At 28.5% G+C, this 23,026-nt stretch overlaps 3 protein-coding genes and 1 long non-coding RNA gene across 7 annotated transcripts; 2 read left to right on the top strand and 2 right to left on the bottom strand.

Annotated features, from left to right (window-relative positions):
• Positions 1 to 559: 559 nt before the first annotated feature.
• Positions 560 to 2,433, top strand: LOC124430126 (tRNA pseudouridine(38/39) synthase). The gene is made up of 6 exons (XM_046976266.1): positions 560 to 728; positions 803 to 936; positions 1,031 to 1,596; positions 1,702 to 1,993; positions 2,060 to 2,196; positions 2,279 to 2,433. Exons 1-6 carry the CDS (start codon positions 651 to 653, stop codon positions 2,350 to 2,352), a joined length of 1,281 nt encoding a protein of 426 aa, XP_046832222.1. The 5' UTR covers positions 560 to 650; the 3' UTR covers positions 2,353 to 2,433.
• A 30-nt stretch (positions 2,434 to 2,463) lies between these two features.
• Positions 2,464 to 4,975, bottom strand: LOC124430127. 2 transcript variants are annotated; one of them, XM_046976267.1, is made up of 7 exons: positions 4,368 to 4,975; positions 3,936 to 4,198; positions 3,602 to 3,802; positions 3,101 to 3,353; positions 2,935 to 3,000; positions 2,723 to 2,812; positions 2,464 to 2,630 (listed from the first exon to the last, which is right to left on the bottom strand). In XM_046976267.1, exons 1-7 carry the CDS (start codon positions 4,641 to 4,643, stop codon positions 2,499 to 2,501), a joined length of 1,281 nt encoding a protein of 426 aa, XP_046832223.1. In that variant the 5' UTR covers positions 4,644 to 4,975; the 3' UTR covers positions 2,464 to 2,498. The 2 variants fall into 2 exon arrangements, with proteins under 2 accessions (XP_046832223.1, XP_046832224.1); XM_046976268.1 differs by having other exon boundaries at positions 3,936 to 4,975.
• Positions 4,976 to 10,804: 5,829 nt separating this feature from the next.
• LOC124430047 lies at positions 10,805 to 22,826 on the bottom strand. Its single transcript, XR_006943628.1, has 3 exons — positions 22,696 to 22,826; positions 16,805 to 16,891; positions 10,805 to 12,328 (listed from the first exon to the last, which is right to left on the bottom strand). It is a non-coding gene; the product is annotated as an uncharacterized LOC124430047 (long non-coding RNA).
• Positions 18,950 to 22,393, top strand: LOC124430045 (pro-resilin-like). 3 transcript variants are annotated; one of them, XM_046976058.1, is made up of 4 exons: positions 18,950 to 19,131; positions 20,012 to 20,129; positions 20,837 to 21,211; positions 21,523 to 22,393. In XM_046976058.1, the coding sequence occupies exons 1-4, from the start codon at positions 19,007 to 19,009 to the stop codon at positions 21,766 to 21,768; spliced, it is 864 nt and encodes a 287-aa protein (XP_046832014.1). In that variant the 5' UTR covers positions 18,950 to 19,006; the 3' UTR covers positions 21,769 to 22,393. The 3 variants fall into 3 exon arrangements, with proteins under 3 accessions (XP_046832014.1, XP_046832016.1, XP_046832015.1); XM_046976060.1 differs by having other exon boundaries at positions 19,039 to 19,131; positions 20,076 to 20,129; XM_046976059.1 differs by lacking the exon at positions 18,950 to 19,131 and adding an exon at positions 19,869 to 19,900.
• Positions 22,827 to 23,026: the final 200 nt, after the last annotated feature.

The following is a 23,026-nucleotide window of genomic DNA, read 5'->3' as shown; positions in this document are numbered from 1 at the left end:
ATATTAAAGAAGCAATATTAGAGTGCATCAATCGCATATAAAAATAACTTCACATTTATTTCTAATAATATTAATTTTTATCAATTTAAAAATATTAAATACAAAAAAGTTTGATCTATTTTAAGTATTTTAAAGTAATTAAATCATTGTATGCTGTATACGCAAATAATGCGAATCATAGAGTATATTTTAATGTTTCGTCAAATTTTTATATAGTAATTTTGACGTTTGAAATATTTTTGAAAAACGTGTGATCTGCGAGACATCTACCGGAGAACTAAAAGAAATTTTCCCATTGTATTTGATTCTACATTTTTATTATAAGCATGCATATTGTTTCAATCTGGATTCGTTATGTGTTTTATATGTCAAAAGTAAAATGTGAGAAGATTGAATGAGATAATAATAAGAATATATGTAAAAAGTTAAAATACTTCTGATTATTATAAATAATGTCATTATAAAAAATGTCATTATAATTTATTTTTATTTGTGTATTCAAAATAATTAAAATATTTTGATGATATAAATATTTTAAAGTAAACCATTTTCCTTTTTGTTTTCTTAACATTAATTATAAGGAATTAATATTAATATATATATATATATATATATGTGTGTGTTTGTATATACATATTATAATTTTAATTATGGCAAAATTTATTACGAAGAAAAAGAAATTGAAGAGATTGTCCACTAAGGAGGAGCTGGAGCTTTCTGATAAATCGGTATAATTTATTTTCTGAGATTTTTTAAATTTTGCTATATAGTCTATGGTAAATGATTTTTTTTAACGTTTTAGGAATTAATAGATAAAATATTGCAATTAGAAGCTTATAATATGCAGCTTCAAATGATACTTAGAAAAACTGAAACACATGAAATGGAACAAACGAAATGTCTTAATAAAAATCAAAAGCAGTTTGATTTTACAAAGTATGCGACATAAAATATTTCCCATTTTAATTTAATTGAAATATAAAATAGAATAGAAATACTTCAAGTATTTAATTCAATTAATTGATTGCAGGTGTCACAAAAGGCATATTTTATTAAAATTGTACTATTTAGGTTGGGATTATGATGGTTTTACATGTCAAGAAGGAAATAATAATACTATTGAACATCATTTATTTTCTGCTTTAATAAAAAGTTGTTGTATAGAGTCTCGTGAAAAAGCAAATTATCATCGTTGTGGTAGAACAGATAAAGGTGTCAGTGCATTCTCTCAAGTAATTAGTTTAGATGTACGTAGCAAATTGAAACCTGAGAAACAAAGTGATTTACAAAATGAATTATCATATTGTAAGATATTAAATCGTTTACTTCCTCAAAATATAAGATGCATAGCTTGGAGTCCAATTCCAAGTGATTTCTCTGCTAGATTTAATTGCAAAGATAGAACATATAAATATATTTTTCCTAGAGGAAAATTAAATATTGATGCCATGAATAAAGCCGCTAAATATACTATAGGCACGCATGATTTTCGAAATATTTGTAAAATGGATGTTGCCAATGGTGTGATAAATTTTAAAAGAAGAATAATTGATGCTACAGTTTCTGTAAAACAAAATGATTATACAAATAATTCAGGTAATGTAATAATATATTTAAAATATAACTTTGTCATGATAATTATCTAAAACATTACCTTAGAAGAAAGTAGTTAAATTTTTAATTTCATATTTATTTTAATAGGATACGATCTATGTGAATTAAAAATAACAAGTCAAGCATTTCTTTGGCATCAAATACGTTGTTTAATGGGAGTATTATTACTAGTTGGTCAAGAAAAAGAAAAACCAGAAATTATTTTAAACTTACTTGATATCGACAGCTATCCATGTAAACCTCAATACAATCTAGCTTGTGAAATTCCTTTAAATCTTTATCACTCGGAATATGAAAATATCAAATGGTTCTATGATGAAGATGAATTAATAAAGGTTATAAAAATTTTACAACAAGACTGGTCGATAAACACTGTGAAGTATGTATTTATTACTAGAATGAAACGTTTTTTGCTTATTGTAATTTAATATTTGAATTTAAACAGATCAGCTATGATCAAAGATATGTTAATGGATTTAGAAAGTTTACAAAATTGTACAGATACAACATTTCAAAATGATTGTTTACTTCTTGGCGTGCATTCAAAAGTTTATCAACCTTTAATGAAAAGAGTAACTTGTGGTGAGTAGTTTATATATTGTTATTATTTAATATTTTGTGATTTTAATGTCATATAATATTGTATGTTATATAATTTTTGCAGAAAGTTTAGAAAACAGAATAAAACATTACCAGAAAAAAGGTAGATTTGAATCAATGAATTTAAGTAATATGTAATACTTATAATTATTATTATTTTAGTAAGAAATGTAATCTTTGAAAAAAAATGAAACTAAATACAGTTATATCTATTTTCAATATGCCAAACTTGTACCTTTACATTTGATAATTACAGATTATTTATTCTATTAATCTTTACATTTTTACATTGAACTATTGTATAGATTAGATTCTATTGTTGTTAATGTTGATGAAGTTGTAATGTCATTAGGAATCTCAGGTGAAGTTTCCATTTGTAATAAGATTATCAGAAAGGTTGTAATACCTTTAAAAAACTAATCATTTTTTTAATCACAATAAGTCGAACATTTTTATGATACTTTTATATCGAATACTTAAATAGAAAGATAAAATCTAAGAGACATACCTGTCGAATAAATTTGTAACCATATTCGTAAAAACCAAATGCGGAAAATTTCAATCGCTTATAAGTCATTTCGGATATGAATTGAAAAACCTTATAAAAATCAAATTTAAATGTTATAATACAAGAGATTGTGATAGCGAAATAATTAATTATAGACTATTAGCTTAATTAATGATAATAATCTAGAATATTTTAAATTGCGAATAACTTACCTCTTCGCGTATTGTAATATGAAAGGAATCCATTACTTTCTGAATAAGTACTTGCGTCCTATTTGCCTATTATTATCAATGATTAATAATATTAAATAAATTCTATATCTATTTAATTATTCATCTTTATATCATCAATATATCAAGTATTATTTTTTAATATTACCTCAGCCTTAACTATCTCGCATATATAGTTAATCGAGAGTAATTTGGTTATATAAAATGTACTCCATATAACAATATCTAAGACATTCTTTATCCTATCCGATTCCCAAGTATGTAAATTAGTAAATGCATAATACAATTCGCAAATTAAGCCTATTTCGCAAATAAAGAAAGATATCATCTCTAAAAGTATTGCTGCTCCAAATATTGTATTCAAATCATCACATATCGTACTCAATTCCAGATGAATATGCCTATAAGAGAAATGATTAATTTCTTATTTAATTATAGGAAAATATTTTTTAATTGGATTTTTTTTTCTGAATTCGATCGTTTCTAAAAATAAATACGATTTTGTCATTTCTTGTCTTTTTTCTTATTTTCTATTTAACATAGATCATGTTAAATAAAAATTCATATTACATATTATAATGAGAATTTTTTTGCAAAAAAACAAAAATTTACGCGTGATAATGTGTATATTACTTTTACATAGCTTTACATTGTTATCCATATATCGAAACTCTTGAAATCGTTTGTAACTCCATTTCCTCGCAATACTTCGTTAATATTTATTGCATTAGAATAATTTGTTGTACTTGTCGTAATCTCTTCAGGCATTATTTTTGTAGAGCGATGTTTACATATCTTACAACGTTGAGTTATATATTCATTTAATTTACAGAATCTAGTTCTTTCATATCTGCATTTAAATATAATATTAAGCGATAAATTATGTTTGTGTATTTATTTAATGCATTTAATTATGTGCTTGTACATTAATACGTGTTTTATCAATTTGTTTTGTCTTGAGATATTGAATTACGAATACGTACAACAAAAGAATGATGAATATAAGATCCAAAATCGTGTTGTTATGAATGGGCTGATTAATTAAGCATGTAATAATAATTTTCGACACATCGATTACTTTTACATGTAAAAAAAGTTCGGAAAGATTCAATAAAACAATTGTTACGAGCCATCCTATAACGACGAATATCATTAATATTCGTAAATTTTTATATTCCGTTTGAAAACCAAGTCCTTTCAAAGTATCATCGAGCGCAGTCATCCTTTTCAAACAATTTGCAAGTTTCTTGAAAAAAAAAGAGAGAAAAAAAAGAAAGGAAAAAAAAAAATTAAAATAATAATAAAACAATAGAAATGAATCTTCCTTGTTATGAGATAAAATTATTAAAGTTTTAACGATAAGATTTTATATAAAGTAAAAAAAGTAACGTTAAAATCTATAAAAGATACCGTACTTTGCTGTTGTACAGGCAGAAGACCATCGACGTAATCGTTGTGATCATGTTGAAGTGAAGAACGATAATGGATGCGATATTATCAAATAAAACATTAAATAGGCTAGAATAGAAGAGATATTTGAAAAATGTGAAGTAACCGATCCACCAACACAATATATATATAATGTTAATATAAATGATAAATTTGTACGTAGGATATTCAATAATGATTATTCCGAGTATAGAGCCGGTAAGCAAAAGAGGAAAAAATGCTTGTTTAAGATTTTCGATCATGGCTTTACTGTTTTGTCTTAACGATGGTAGACTAACTTGAAGACTGACAGACTAACGTCGGCTAACACATCCTACTTTACGGTTTATCGATATCCTTGTGATATCAATCGCAATTACGTATATCGTGGCACTTGCGTCCTATCATGAATTATACGTCTTTTGTAATTTCGTAGAATATACCTATTAATTCGTCGTTCATTACGAGACATATCATGTCACATTTTGAAAGACATGACATGTTTTTATCCACATAAAGAAATGTCTTTTCTTTTTTTCTTCTTCTTCTAAATAAAAATATAGATAAAAATTGTCTGACTAATTTATGACGTAATGAGATGCTCATGTTTAAGGGTTTTAGATTGATTAAATCTTTTGACATAAATTAAATTTTATTTTCTATTTTGTAGAATAGTTAAATGGCGTTCATAAGAATTCTTTCATCCTACAATAATATCGTGATATAGTACAATAAAAGGAGAAAAGTTCGAGAATGAATGCCAGATTCTAATTGTAAGTATATATATATATACAACATCACTGGCATCATCGGGAGAGAGTATAAATTGCAAGATGCCAACCAGGTTGCAGTAGGCGTTATACGTGGTTGCGATTATTGATCGCGGTCAGCATTCTTCGTAATGAAAAATTAAAAATAATACGAATACGTACTAATAAAAAAAAATCGGAGATTATTATGAAGACTAAAGCGATATAAGAATAATTAACTTTTTATAAAAATGAAAACGAGAAAGAGTATATAATAATTATCTTATTGGAAGTATGATATGGAATAATATTTTCTTATTCATTTTTAAAAGGTCTTAGAATGAGATCGATAGTAAATGAATTAGTATTCGTCTTGAGTTTAACTCGTTAAAGGTTACAATCGGTCGAATTAATCGATTGTAATTACGTTGCATTGTTACAACGTCGCGATTATACGCCCATAGTGATTTGATAATCAGATTATAGGCATTAAACAGTCATTGAGAGACAAATTTCATTCTTTATTTCATTTCATCGCTTTGATTCCAACGAGAGCTATTATAGAAAGTGAATATTATTATATTATAAATTATTTTCTATTAAAATGGACGTCTTAGGATTAATTTAAAAAAAATTTTAAACTCGCAATTAAATTAAAAGCAATTTTCGTGATAGTAAATCAATTATATAAAATATTTTCTTAAATATTTGACCCAGCCAATTTGTTGTTAGAATCGAAACGTACTTGCACAAATAAATACATGTAAATAGATTATTAAATAAACGTTACAATTCGTATAGTATATTGAAAGAAAATTAAAAAGAAAAAAAAAAAAGACAAAAAAAGAATTTGATTTCTCTCAAAAAAATTGTATAGCAAGTCTACGTTATTCACGATGGCGATCACTTAAGACATTCCCTGAGGTCATACCTAAAAACTAATAAATAATAGAAATGAACTTAGATTTTGGCCAACATGGCGTATCGTGTTGAAACTACTTTGCATGTTATTTATGCAATCGGCATTATCCCACTGTGTATTAATAGCAGATGCGATCTCGTAAAAATTTACCGGACGTCCCGTTCGTTACGTTCTTTGTTCGTTATGACGAAATGGAGTTCCCCTTGATTTCCTCATAAAGCGATGGGAATAATTTGATATTTCATTCAATTCGGCACATACATATATACATACATACAACTATGTTACGCGATATTATGGCACATTGTGATCTCAATAGGTTTGCTATCGTGAAAGGATATCGCGCTGAGGAACAATTTTATTTCATTCTTTCTTTCTTTTTTTCTTTTCTTTTTTCTTTTTTTCTTTCTTTTCTCTTTATAATGCATTAAGCGTTACATAACAATGACATAAACACATTGAGTTAATGTTACTCAGATGTGTTGAGAAGCTGCATCAAAGGATCAAGGTGAATTTTTATCTTCTAACTGGTTTCTCATGTAACGTATATACTTTGTTACAAAAGTGATATTTCTTTTTTCTTTTTATTTTTCTTTTCATTTTTATTTTTTTTATTTTTATTTTTTTTGATTTTTTTTATTTTTTTTTATTTTTTTTTATTTTTTTTTATTTTTTTTTTTTAAATAGAAAAGAGAATTTTTCCCGTTTAGATAGAGTGCAATATCTTTCGATTCGAAAAAAAAAAGAAAGAAAAAAATAAAAATAAACGAGATAATAATAAAGTCGTGGATATTTTTAAAAAATCTCTTGCCAAAATTTATTGTAGGATCAAGAAGTCGGGATGAAAAGTGACGGGGATAGTATCGTATTGCGAGTAAAGCATACGTTTCTCACATAAGTGTTAGTATGGATCAAAATGATGGTTCCCGTTCTTCTGGGTAAACCGCAACTATCATCCTTTTCCTTCACTTTCTGTGTGGGTTATTCGTCCGTGTGCGAAGTCCATCAAGTAGAGACAGTAGTATATATATACATATATATGTACATTATGTATATATCATACTATGCGTTAGTTAGTACGTGGGAGGACAAAGACTTGAATTTCTTACTCAACTTTTGAGGGTCAAGTCGAGTAAAGAAGACATTCCTTGGTAATAAACCTATAGATATTTGCACATATAATATATATATATATATATATATTAAAAATAATTTAATTTAATATAATTTAATATGTACTTTGATTATAAATCATTCTTTAAAAGAGATATATTTGTATATTATAAAATTGTCACATTAGATTTTGATTAAAGATATACAAAATTAAAATAAATGAAAAACATTTTTTTCTGTATGTGTCCTCATTATACAAAAAAGAAAAAAAAAAGAAAATATATTTTGATATTACCAATTATATATAAAAATTATACTATTATACAATTTATTAGATGATGTATTGAAACATCGAACACTCACATATTCCTTTTATTTTCGTAATATATTTGAAATGTTTCATTCTCTTTTATTGCAATCAAAAATTTGGATTAAAAATCTTTGTTTCTAAGATACTCAAGGTACTAAGCAGTATTGATAGCTTCTTTATACAAGTACATAGAGTATATTTTCATTCTCTAAGATAATTCCGATGCGTGGGAGGACGAAGACATGAACTTCTTACTCAACTTTTGAGGGTCAAGTCGAGTTAAGAAGACATTCTTTTATATGATTTTACAATCCTTACGTTTAATTCACGTTAATTCTGCAGCTTAAATTGTACCAACTATATTCATAATTAAGACAATCAAGTTTCTACATTTTTTTTTTCTTTGTACTTCTTCCTTTCTTTGTACACTTTGTACTTCTTCCTTTCTTTGTACACTTTGTACTTCTTTCTTTCGATTCAATTCAATTCAATTCAATTGAACAAACCATCAACTTTTTTTTCTATTTTATTTACAACGCTTTTATTTGGCTTTTTAATTTTATTGTTTTTCATTGATTAATTAAATTATATGCACAGCAAAGAAAAATTTGTCATATCAATTTCATCAAATTTGACGAAATTTAAATGAAAAAGCAAAAAAAAGAAAGAAAAGAAATAAAGCGGATTATAAAAGTTTACTATTTTCCATCAAACGATTAATTTTTTATGATAGTCAAAGTTTCGATAAAGATAGACCGTAGTAATGTATTATATGTTGCATTGACTCTTCTGCATATGTATCTTGTTTTTCCACTGTTACGGCAAACCACGGAAACGTTTTGTCACTCCATTCTCAAGACGGATCATTCTTTAGCCAACCTCCAGTTGAGACATGCAACAAATGAGATTTTGCAACAGCGAAGAACGTTAGGACATACTGGATAAAATACCGAGTGTTGGTTCTACTTTTTTTTTTATGTTTTCTTACATCTTGTCTTATTTTGTTGAATTAATATTTAAATGCAAATAGATTTTAACTTTTCTAAGATCCACCCTGATATTTCCCTTTGCGATGACATACATAGATGCATCGTAATTAAATTATTAATTGATTAAAAGATTTCGAAGAGAAATGTAATAGCTATATATATGAGCCGTTTATATTGAAAGTGGCCTAACTTCATTTGTCAATTTTTTCCGGTTGCTATAATTACATATACAACTTTATCTTATTTATCAGTAAAGCATTTCAGGTTGCTTATATTCCGAGCAAATACGATAATTCTTGACATATGTTTTCAGAGTTAGTTTAATAATTTAACCGTTTATTTTGAAAGTGGCCTAACTCCATTTATACTTAAATCAATGAATGAAAATGAAAATTTTAAATTCCAGAATTTATTACCACGTCGGGGTAGATCAAGAAAGTTCGAAAATATTGTATTGACAACACTGTATAAAAATATCAGATAAATTACAACAGCAAAATTCAAGGACATAATTGACCTATTACGATATATACCACCGGAACATCATGATTTCTTCAAATCCCTTTCACACTCACAAAATCTAAATGAGTAGTAAATTGTTTTGTAATAAATTTATGTTTGTAATTTCGTACGTTATGTAGTTAAAAAATGTTTTGAATCGCATAAATCATGTTTTCGATGTGTTTTAAAAATATGTAAAATAAATTTTTTTCAATTTGAAGCATTATTTGAATTATTCTTCATTTTCCCTCTTTTTTTTTGTAATAACAATAATGTCGACGAGAACGAATTGCCATTATTGTTAACAATAAATTTTTATTGAAAACATCACTATCGCAATTTGCACTTAATGATTACACAGAAACATCATTTTTGCCAGGCGCGTATTTGCTTCCATAGTCTATATCAATAGCTTTCGCTGGACGCATATGTGCGTTCATAGTATTCAAAGGGTTAATGGTATCATCATAACACGGTTTATCCAATCGCGGTGATTCCCATAGTAGTAGAAAATTTTACATATAGTGAAAGTTGTTGACTACTGATTATGTGTCTATTGAGTATATGACTACTGACTATAAATACTACAAATGACTATAAATGACTATACTGACTATACTGACTATAAATGACTATAAATGATTATAAATAACTATAAATGACTATACTGACTATAAATGACTATAAATGACTATAAATGACTATACTGACTATAAATGACTATAAATGACTATAAATGACTATAAATGATTATAAATGACTATAAATGACTATACTGACTATAAATGACTATAAATGACTATAAATGACTATAAATGACTATAAATGACTATACGGACTATAATGACTATAAATGACTATACGGACTATAATGACTATACTGACTATAAATGACTATACGGACTATAATGACTATACTGACTATAAATGACTACAAATGACTATATTGACTATAAATGACTGTTTAGTCTCGCCCCCGGAGTATTTGGCCACGCCTCCTGCCAGTATAGCCCCGCCCCTAACTTGAAAATCTCCGGCCCTCGGACATTTGGCCCGCCCACTTTGGTGTTAGCCCCGCCTTCTAATACTTTAGCTCCGCTCCTGGGGTACCTGGCCCCGCCTCCTAATAGTTTAGTCCAGTTCCTGACTTGGAAAGCCCCGCCCCTCGGACGTTTGGTCCCGCTCACTTTGGTGTTAGCCCCGTCTCCTAATACTTTGGCCCCGCCCTCGGATTACTTGGCCCCGCCTCCTGTCAGTTTAGCTCCGCCCCCGGGGTACTTTTTTTTGAAGCATCTTAAATTATGTTGAATGGACTTGGGCATTCAAATTTTATAATGAATCTGATTGTTAATTTTAAAAGTGACCTAACTCCATTCTTGATAAGAAAACGCATATTATTCACTTAATAATTGCCACTATTTTTAATAGGAACTATAAATTTAACACCTTTAGATACACTTAAGTAGTATAACTCATTAATATCCTATATGTATATTTTTAAATTCATTGAAACGCAAACCCTTAAATATCTCGATTTGAAGATAAATGGAGTTAGGCCACTTTCAAAATAAATGGCTCATATATATATATATATATATATATATATATATATATATATATATATATATATAAAGAAAAACAAAAAAAAATAGTTTCACACACGAACACAAAATTTCAACTTCATTATGATTTTTGATCTACTCGCGTTCACTTTATGGTATTACAATTGCGTTAACTTTTATGGGATTTTCATGTAAACTTTTGAAAAAGAACGTATTTTCAAGATCTTTGGATTTTTCCATTTTGATAAGAGAAAAATGTTTCGATAAAATGAAAAAAATATCTTGAACTTTTTTATTTAGTTAATTATAAATGATTGATGCGTCCTTAACATTTTCAACATATGCGTATCTTTTTCTGTCGTATAATCAAGCGTCGCTGCTATGATCGAGATTGTATTTTAACATATCTTGGGAGTTATGGTTGAAATAATGAGTACCGCTCGACTGGCTATCGGTGCTACAGCACTGAATCATCGCTCGACTCGTTACTACTCATTGTCAGTAGTACTGCTCGATCGATTTAACGATCCTCCGATCATTCTAAGATTAAATGTTTTATTAACAAAAGAAAAGTAATGGATACTAACAGATGATAATGCATAAGATAAAATGATGAATATTAGGAAACACCAAAAAAAAGTAAATAAATAAATAAATAAAGAAGCTATCTGTTTCGCAAAGTTGGAAATATTTAAAAAAAAAAAAAAGAAGAAAAAGAAAAAGATTGCTAAATCGATTTGGATGAATGAAATTTTCTCTTTCATATCCATTATCTAGTCTTTGTGATAATGGAAATTTTTGTAAGGAGTCATCATTCTTTTTTTTTTTTTAATCATTACAAAGGTATTGAAATTTTTTATCGAAACTCGCATGATAAATTCGATCATTAATATTTTTTTGTTAAACGAAAATATTAAGAATCGGCTTCGTGAAGGACGGAAGGTTTTCTTTCTTTTTTTTTTTTTTTTAATTTGCCTTAAATGCTTCTTGTTTCTTTGTTTTTTCTTTCTTTCTTTTCTTTTTTTTTATCTTTGATAATTTGGAATGAGAAAGAGTTATTGCTGGCACCGCGTAAACAACAACATACAAAATGACTCTGTTTAATTCGACCTCGATAACTCCGAGATGATAATAGATTGTTTCAATATGTTCGTTGAAAAATACTTTTTCGAAGTAGACAATATCATACATGATATAATAATTTTGTTATCAATAAAATAAATTACATGCGAAAAAAGAGAAAAGATCATAAAAGTTGCGATTTTTCCTTTTCCTTTGTTCTTCTTTTTTTCTTTCTTTCTTTCTTTTTTTCTTTGGACCATTTAGGCGTACGTAATCCAATTAAAATAGAATTGTTTGCATAGAGCAAAGGTGTTGGTTCAGTTAGATCGTAAAATAAAATTGGAAGTTACGAAGATGTATCGTAACTGCTTCCCTAGCGGCGGTGCACATGACGACCGAGAGCGCGTAATGCCACGGTGTGATGGGGCACCCAGATTCTTGGCAAAGAGTAGGTCATCTACGAACAGAGCGAAGTTTTCACTTTCATCCTGACCGAGGGAATACCTAGTTACATGAGGCGGCAGACAAAGGCATCGTCGGTTAGAAGAAGGCGGTTGGCTATGACACGCAGCTTCGACAGAAGATCGGATATTCATAACCTTCCATTCAATTCGCACGGCCGTGCGAATTCTACGTTCCACTTGGCCTCTTCCTCTTACTGTGAAAATATGATCACCCTATCGCTTGCGAACAGAAGATCCTGAGTGATACCGATTAAGACAGCTTTTACGACTTTATATCTGAAAAAAAAAAATATATATATATATATGTATATATATATATATATATATATATATATATATATATATATATATATGTATATAGTTATATCGATCTTTTTTCGATCCTAATAATTTTATTTATTAATCGTAACATCCAGAGTTCCGAACATTTATTTCTTATTAGCAAAAGTCGATTCATTATTTGATTATCTCACAAGGATGAATCATACAAATTGAAAAATTCAACAAATTCAAAAAAATTGATTATCTATGTTGACAAGAAAAATATTAGTAAAGTAATATAATATAAATATATCTACGTATATTCATATATAGGATACATCCAAAAATTATGTACAAAGGACCATGAGATAATATCTTATAAGATAAGAAAAAATTTTTTCCCAACTTAAAATTCAAAATAAGTAACGTTGAAATTTATAATAAAAAAATACTATCGCGTTAGAATATATATATATATATATTATATCACTAACAAATATCATAAAGATCGATCGATATAATAATAAAAAATGAAAAATTGTTTTATGAACGAGACATATTTATGCGATAAAAAAATCGATTCTTTTCCGATATTTTGACCTTCGCCTAACCTTTCAGTGATATCTCTAATTTGAAATAATCGTGGAAATAATTTAAAAGTGATATAAAGTTTATGTCATTCTAAGATCGTTGTCATTATTTCAGCCCTGTTTTCTAACAACGTATGGCGCCATTAAAAGTTGTTTGATACGTCCATGAGAGACCTTTGTTTCACACCCTGCGATCAGCAATAAAGAATTGCGTGACGTGATCTAACGTCGTACATTAAAAGCATTACTGTCGCGCTAAAACTTTACGCGCGACGGCATTGCCTTTAAAACGAATAATAATCTTACACGGACATGAATGACAGTAATAGGAAGATATATAGTTATGTATATACCCATAGATTACTATATATATATATATATATATATATATAAGTAAATATATACATATACATGAATAATCTAATGCATATAGTTTTTATATAATATACTAAAGTATATCAATACATGATTAATATACAATGTCTAATATATAGTGCAATATTAAGATAGTAATATATAAACAATATATCAATTATTATATTACATAATTATATGTATACTGGTACTTATATATTATTAATATAATATATAATATTTCGTGCATATAGTATATAACGTAAGAGAATCTACATTCAAGGCTATATATATACCTTTACATATGTACCTGTAAAAGTTGCTATTCGTTAGATATACATATACATATGTATATATATATATATATATATATATATATATATATATATATATATATATTTTGACTTATAGACGTACTAAAGAAATTGTAATAATTTTTCTAAAGTAAATATACCAGAACGGCATAATCGTTCGAATATAATATTTATGTATTTTTAAGTATATGCATATATATATATATATATATATATATATATATATATGTACAGATAATACTTAGTAAGGAATGGATGAAATTGGCGATGAGTTAAAGGACTGTAGAAATATAAGATGCGAGAAAAGGTAATGACGAAGCGAAATGATCTATGGAGTAAATGATTTGAAACGCATTAGCCGTAATTTATGTGCACGTTTCATATTCATCTAACGAAATGATTCCTCTAGAAAATTATGCAAGAATATCGTACCTCGATAAAATATTCGTACACAGTTGAAAATGGAATGAATTTTGTAGCAGGTAAGCACGAGGTGTCTTAGAATCGTAAATAGAAAATAATTTGCTTTGATTAGTCTTAGTAGCTAATGAAAATTAAGAAATATATTCCTTTTAGTACTCGCACCGAGTTTCTTTATAAAATTTAATATAATACGTTTCGTAACGTGTTATTATTATCCAAAAAATATTTTAATTTATAATGAAATGTCGATAATAATGATTGTAATAGATATTTGAATTATCTTACTTGATACAAGAATTATATAGAAATAATATAATTCAATAAAAGTATTTTACTATTTGTCTTTTATTTATTTATTCTTTTTTTTTTATTGTCAACTTTAAAAAACGTACGAATATTTTTTGAAGTCGCTGCAAATAGTTAATTAATTATATAGATAAATAATTAAATACGTTCGATGTAAAAGTATTAATTATATCATGATAAATTATTTACTCTTATAATGGCACATATTTACGAATCAATTTAATATTTTATAATCAGAATTGTTGGTTTTATCATTTTTTTCATGACTATTTGGTTGATAAAAAAAAAAAAATAAGTATCGTTATAAATAAAAAGTTCGTTATAACAAAATGTCACTATTACAAAAACAATGATATATATATATATACAGGGTGTTTATTCATAGATGAGCAAATATCTTGCGAAATTTTTTATTTGTTGAAATTGTCGAGTTATGAAAGTCAACATAGTTTTTTTTCTTTTCTTTTTCTTTACATGAATACCTATAATTTTTTTTTTTACATAATAGCGATCATTTATTTATATAGTATTTATATAGTAGCGATCATTTGCAATCGAAATCATATCTAATAAAAAATTACTACTATGGATCGTTAGGGAGATAATCGGCATCTTAACGATTGACTAACAGATGCATACTGTACTGTAATTCATACTTCATTCTATACAAATACATCATTTACAAATCATGCAGTCATGCATTTTGACGAGTTAGAGGTCAGTGATCCTGTTCGTCGTAACCAACTTCAAAATATTATGTAATTCGACGAATGTTTTCTCGAAATTGTGATTATCTCGTAAACGGTGCATAGTAGCAATTTTTTACAACATATGATTTTTATTGCCTACCCTATAAATATACCAAAGAAGAAGAATTTTTTAATTTTAAAAGGTCACGAATAAAAAAAAAAGAAAAGAAAAAAAAAAGAAAATGTATACATGCACTTTAGAGATAACTCAAAGCGATTGAAATTTTGTTATTGTTATCGTTGTTGTTATTGTTATTGTAATAAATTTTCTTCCTACTTCAACAAGCTTTGAAATATTTTCTTGAACATCTATGAACGAACACTCATGGATATATTTATATAAATCCAATCACTATATTAGAATATATATATATATATTTTCTAACCATTTATGTCGTAATAATAATCATTAGCATTTGGTTACACACTGACCATAAGTATATTATGAAATTAAAGCGAATATTAAGGTGAGCAACGAGTACGAAGGAGTGAAAAAAGAATGAAAAAAGGCTCTTAGATATAAACTCGCTGTACGTTACATCACAACATCACCATGGGGATAGCATGTTCCTTTCGAATGTCTAGGCGAGCACCTCTTCTTAGGATCTCGCGATGCGAGGTGCATCTCTTTTCCTCGTATTTAGACCAGTCACTTACATAATAGGGGCCACGCAAGAGACGTACTACGATCTTGGAGCGGAGACTTTAAGGTTACGAGAACGAAATGTCACGAACGCTTCGAATAATGGGTGCAATGGGAGAGAAAGGATAGAAATAAGATTATAAGGACGTATTCGTAATTTCGCGAACGTTAACAAAATAAAGATTAAAATAAAGCTATGTTAAAAGATATAATCGATCAATTTTTTCTTTTTATTTCTTTTTTCTTATTTTTTTATTTTTTTATTTATTTATTTATTATTTTCTCTTTTCTCATATAACATAATCGTATAGTTTTATGTTATTCATATATTATGTATAATACGTTTTTTACGGAATTATCATTATGATTTCAATTAAAAATCGATGATTTTTAATTAATATATGAATGCATTCATACAGGAATGAATTAGCTTAGGAAACTATGTCGTCGAAGTTATAAATAATTTCAATCGAATATATATTTATTTTCTAAAGGAAAGGATAATCAATCAACTTTTTGTTTGCTCTTGAAATTACAACTTGGGAGATTAATAGGGTTGTTCGTCTATAATATCACTGTATATCGATTAGTTTCTTTATACATGATCACGGTTAAGTTATAAATTGATCTTGCAATTTATTAGAAAAAAGAGAGAGAGAGAAAGAGAGAGTGTAAATTCTTGGATATATTAGATAAGAAATTCATAAAATTTAACGGCAATTTATCAACGGAACGGGTTAGAAACATTTGTGGGTTTATGTTATTTGAACTTATCGCATTGAATAATAAATGAATATTTGCCTCCTACCCCCTGGACATAACGGATTATGCAAATTACACGTAATGTTTCTACGACTTACTTAGAGTTTAAGATCGAAGAGAATGAAATGTCATGAATGTCCCGATCGACGTCCCAGACAATAAGACGCGTTGAGGAAGGACGGGTTGAAACGATGCGTTACGAAAGTTATTAATACAACGTTTAAATGAAAATAAGAAATTCGATCATAATTTTTGGTGAAAGATATTAACGATATAGTACTTTACCATCCCCAGAAGCTAGGTGTTAATGTCACGCACTTTGAGATCAGATAGAATCTGTTTCAACGAACCTTGATCTTTAAAGTCCTCCTTTGATCCGCGTGAAAGAACGCTTCTTTTCCATGTACCACAAGCGTAAACGTAGAAGGCCTGCCTTCCTGCAAATATCAAAATGCTTTGAGATCAGTTTGATTTACAATATGAAACTTCCTATGGAAAAAAAAATGAAAAAGAAAAAAGAAAAATTGTACCTTTTTAACATGAACATACGCGGATTATAAGATATCAAATATATTATCATAGTACATATTTTCTAGATTTTTAGTAACTCGAATCAAATAAATTGACTCTTTTATGGATCCTTTTTATAGATCGAAATAAAAAAATTATCTTATATCGAGTTGTTATAAAAATCATATTAACAAAATGAATTCTAGGTGTACATAAAATTCTATTCTCGTATATAAGTCGATAGAATCAATAGAATAGATGTAAATGTCGTTGGAACGATACAAGGGGTGGATGACCGAAGGATCCATTTAAAACTTAGAACGATCGTCTTATCTTTTTTTTTTTGGGATCGCTTGTGTAAGTATAGCATTCTATTGTTGACCTTTCCAAGAGCAACAACGCCTGTGCTTGTGACTTTAGTCTTATAAAATCTGAGATTATTCCATGTATAAGAATTGGAGACGTATTTTCTAGCGCAAGTATAGTGTGGGAAAGGGTCGAACTGGAAACCAAGACTGAGACTTAATGATGCAAACGCGACGTGAGATCTGAACGAGAATTAACGTTTGTTCTTACATGTATACGCTAAATATTAATTAAGATTTACGCATTATAAATCACATTTACATTGTAATCTTATTTGCATGTGTTTTTTATTTTATTTTATTTTATTTTATTTTATTATTTTTTTTTTTTTTTTTTGAGATAGTTATACATCAACGCAAACATATGTATTTTTGTCGAAGCATTTGTCGATATATCGATACATTTGATATTTTTATAAATATAAAGAAAATTTCTCGTTCGAAGAATATTTCCTGTATAATTAGCTTTACGTTAACGTAGACATAGAGTAATTTAAATGTATATTACATTTAAACGGTTGCGAAATTTGACTTGCAGTAACTTAGCTAGTTGCAATTTAAGAAAAATATTCATCCAAACAAAAGCATTCTACTACCGGCAACGGCGCTACGCGTCCTGTTTATAAAGTTGAATATGTAGAAATGCGACCGCTTGGAAATACCTCAGAGCTGCTAGACGAGGCATTTGCGATCATTTGCTACCTTCAGTATGCGGTTTAATGTCTTCGCTCTTCCTTTACGCGTTTTGTATATGTAAGACCTGAAGAAAATCGTTTAATCTGATCTCTCTTAGCTTCTCCAGAAATAATTTCAAGGCGCACCTACATATTTACATATAGTATCACATAAGTGCATATATACATAACACACGTAATAAATGAAATGGATTTTCTTAAATAATCAACTGGATACAACTTGTTTTCCTTCGATTGACAAGGAAAATCTCAAATTTCTTTGTCCACACAATATTTATATATATATATATATATATATATATATATATATATATATATTTATATATATATTATTTATGTAAATGTTTTTAAAACAAGAAATTTCTGAAAGTGTTTCCTTAATGGCAACGTTAGATTAACCGGTTGTATAAATCAAGTTGACCTATAATAAGCCTTTAATCTTACGTATCATCATTAGATCGTGTTATCCTAAGATGCTAAAGTACCAGTCTTATAGGACATAAAATATTGATATAGTAACGCGAATACCGTGGTAACCAGACGATAGAGTACCTCAAGTAAAATCAACGAAGATGCTACCTGTATTGAAAAGGTGTTGGAAAAGAGAACCCGTTCGTTAATCATAAAAACCGTTAAGAGCAATCTTAAGCAAATATTACGTGATTATCGAAACCTCATACCGAGGCTATCTTCCGTCGTCGAGTTGTTGTATGACAACTAGAAAGAAGTATCGCCGCCATTCACCGATTTTAGTTTGACTTCGGCGTGGTCGCAATCTAAACTACCACTACTGTCTCACGTTTGATTGCAGAAGCGCACCAACCGGCACGACTTGCCCTCTCGCAAGTCCGATCTCTGCCAGGTTCTAAGACAAGGTAAGACATAGCAAGAGCCAAGGGAGGTGCCCCTTCTTGCGTGGGCCTCTCTTCTCTTTCCATCACGTCTAAGAAACATCTTATTAGACCCACGCTATATAAACGCAATGCACCAGCATACCGGCCAGTTATATGCTGACTCTATTCGCAGCCGTGCCCGGACTGTAACAATACACTTATATTGCACAAGTGTAAATCGTAATCGTATCTGTGACCTAAAGGAATTCCTACCGTAAGAGCATCGCATCGTATTCAAAAGAGAAAGAGAGCGAGAGAGAGAGAGAGAGAGAGAGAGAGAGAGAGAGAGAGAGAGAGAGAAAGAGAGAGAGAGAGGGAGAGAGAGAGAGAAATTTTAGAGTCGAATAAGACCTCCGAGTATGATTGATTGATTGATCGATTGATTACTTCGTTCGAAGTTTGAATCGTTGGCACGAGTGTTTCCGAAGTTTTTGGATTTATTATTCAAGTGCGCCCTTTAGCTTATACGCATACGTGGGATTGATCGTGCCGTTTGACTTTCTTTTTTTATTTTGTTTTATTTTATTTTATTTTATTTTTTATCTCCATTACGTTCTTTTTCTTTTTTCTTTTTTAGTTTTATTTTTTTTTTTCAAATCGACATTAGCCATATCGTGAATAATCGAGCTGTGACTCTTTAGGTGACACATAGTGATCTAATTAGAATAATTCATCTTATTTTCGTTCCCTCTTTTTTCTTTTTTTTTTTTATTTATTTATTTTTTTTTTTAATTCGCATTTTTTTCTTCTTCCGAGAGTGTACGCGTTTAATTCTTAATGCGATTAATAAATCGATGAATTAATCGACAAAGTGAGAAAAAGTGGAATTCACAGGATCGACAATAAAAGTCAACGTGATCGATCGATCGATCGATCGATAAAAGATAAAAATACAATTTATACAATCATTTAGATATTCACTACGGTGATAATTAGTTGGGAATCTTCGAAAGATTCATATAATGAATGAATAATTATCGAAGGTCTTATTCTACTTATCTTGTTTAGAAGACAATTATAGATTTTTTTTACAATTATAAAATTATACCACTCGAAATATAAATGATTATTAATTACTTTTTTCATTAACTTAGTTGCCACTATCTACTAGGATCATTTAATACTTGTCCCAAGTATTTGTGTCATCATTTTTTCAAGGTAGTCATCAATTCAAAACTGACGTCGTGGCATCGAAAGATGTATTATCTTCAGGTATGATAACTTTTTGACGATTACTATTGGGTAGGATGTAAGATAAAAACAAAAAAAAATGTCTCCAATTGATAAAGATAAACAATTCTAACACCGTGTTTTACATAGATCAATATTTTTATTCTAAATAAATAATACCAATGAATCTTTCTTTATTTGTGCATTTATAATTTATGAGAGTACGAACGGTTATATGGATTATAAGTAAGAGTAATAAAATAATCGAGATCTGTGTTAATGATAATAATAATAAGAAAAGCAACGAATGTTATTATTACGATACGATACATCATTATTTCTATAACAGAGGTAGAGTTACGTATGGATATTTTTTTTAACGATGACACTGTCGAGTTTAATTACGAAAGTGGAGCATCGATCTTCTAATAGGCGTTTCATGTCATATTACGCCAAGAGCAATTATTATTTATTACGTATTATCGCTTTATGCTTTCGCATTTTACTCTCTTTTCACATCACATTATTATCCGTTTTTACTTTTTTCTTTTCTTTTTGTTTTTTTTTTTCCCCCTTTTATCACTTAATCGCTTTTTATTACATTAAATGTATATCTATATCTCATTACTCTTAGATATTGTTTGATATATATATGTACGATGCATAGATATCAAATTACTATACTAATATACATATAAATATAAATATATATATGTCTGTATGTATTAAATAGAAAATTATTTTCACAGATAACGTTACTTTGGTTATCAATAACCAATGTAATATGCGACTTACCACCGGGTACAAGGCGTAATACTTATTTACCGCCTGAATCAACGAAAGGTTACTCATATGAGAAGCCACCGATACCATTTACAAAGACTCCAACCTTTCCTACCCGACCAACACCAACATTTCCGCCAACGAGAACAAATCCACCCTTTAACACGATACCAACGAGACCCAATGTTCCTCCGACACCAAGTAGACCATATCCCATTCCTGTAACAAAACCACCGGGAAAATATCCAACGAGACCTCCAAATGGATATCCACCACCAGGACCAAGACCAACTCCAATATTTCCAGAACCGGGTAATAATGGGAATACAGTAGGTCCTGGAGTAAGTGAAAAGTTATTAGAACGAAATAATATCTTTTATCTTTTGGTTTTTTTTTCTTTCTTTTTTTTTTTAATGTAACAAATTTTAATTCTTTCATAACTGTTAACTTCAATAAAGATTTATTTCTTTATTCTTTTAAATATATATATATTATTTTCCTCTAAATTTTTATTTTATCTTAGTAATTATTTAATTGCTCTATTCTTTTATATATATATATATTTTTTTTTTAAATTATAAATATTAATAATGAGTTTTCTTTCTTTTTTTTTTTCATGTAGAATAATTAATGCAATGCTACTAAATTACAGCACGATCATCATCACCATGAGCCCGGTATGCCTTTCGATTTTAACTATGCAGTAAAAGAGGACGCCTTCGGGAATGATTATTCTCACAATGCCATCAGCGACGGAGATATCGTACGTGGTGAATATCGCGTGCAACTTCCGGATGGCCGAATGCAAATTGTACGATACACGGCTGATTGGAAACATGGTTTTAGCGCACAGGTCTCTTACGATGGAGCCTCGCGTAATTTCAATAGAGGCTATTAAATTTTAGCGTTTTATAGAGATTTCTACGATTATTCCATTTTAACGTTGTTTCAAAATATTTGACAAATATCCGAAACTGGCACTGAGAGAGATGGGGAGGGAGAGGGAGGGAGGGAGGGAGAGAGAGAGAGAGAGAGAGAGAGAGAGAGAGAGAGAGAGAGAGAGAGAGAGAGAAAGAGTAATGTTTTTCGGTGGTCCGAATTAATCTTTCTTTCTTTTTATTACCTTCTTTTTTTTTTCCTTATCAGAATACGATCATCTGTAAATCGTTATTGTAAGTCCAAAAGAAATGTTCAGTTTTGTTAACTTATTTCAACCTTTATGCGGCTACAATTCATTTAATTGTCCCCCAAAGATAATACTCGATTATTCGTAATTTATAAATGTTATTAGGGCATGATAATTTATTTTAACAATATATACGTATATGGTATGCATGTAACGCTAATGTATACAAATTAAATACGTAATTTAAAAAATGGAAAATATATTGAGGGTTAGGTTAGAAGATATAATACGATTTCAAAGTGACTTTATAATTATAAGATTATATAAAGATTTGTAACTTTAACCTATATAATGTTCTTGTTGAAAATCAGAATTTATTACACTTTCTACTTTGGAATAGAGACGTTTCTTTTTTTTATTTCAAATCCTACGTATGTATAAAATTTTTTTAATTGTATTTATCAGATATTTCGTATGCATTTTAAATGTCGATTCTTTAATAAATCAATTATATCTTTTTTTACTTTTACAATAGGATTATAAAAGGTACGTATGTAAAATTTTTCTTATCGATCTAATAATTTTCATTGGAAAAATATGATTTTAAAAAATGATACGTTATATCAATTCGTATTTAATACGTTTAAAATGTTTTTATCGATCTCGATGTACTTCTTTAAATATCATATTTTTACTTACGTCATTTGTATCCATCAGTGTATATCCATCAATATATAGACACAATGTATTTGAATGTTTTGTAATATAGAATATATTTTTGTATAAATTTAGGCAAAACTCTATGAAAATAAACCAAATGAAATAAACAATAATCCTTTCGTAATATACAGATACATTTGTATTCGATATTTACTTCCTGTCACAAGATGTCGCCATCGATCATTGTTTATCGCGAATCGATAATTCCTGCCATATCGATAGGTAACAAAGATGGCGCGATCTACAAAGCAAATGTAACGATCTCTTTGTTATATTATTGTATAAATATATATTTTTATATTCAATTAGT

The sequence above is a fragment of the Vespa crabro genome, chromosome 17 (assembly GCF_910589235.1).
Source record: "Vespa crabro chromosome 17, iyVesCrab1.2, whole genome shotgun sequence".
NCBI classification, from domain to species: domain Eukaryota; kingdom Metazoa; phylum Arthropoda; class Insecta; order Hymenoptera; family Vespidae; genus Vespa; species Vespa crabro.
Note: the sequence above shows the minus strand (reverse complement) of the source record. Positions and strands in the feature narration are given on the sequence as shown.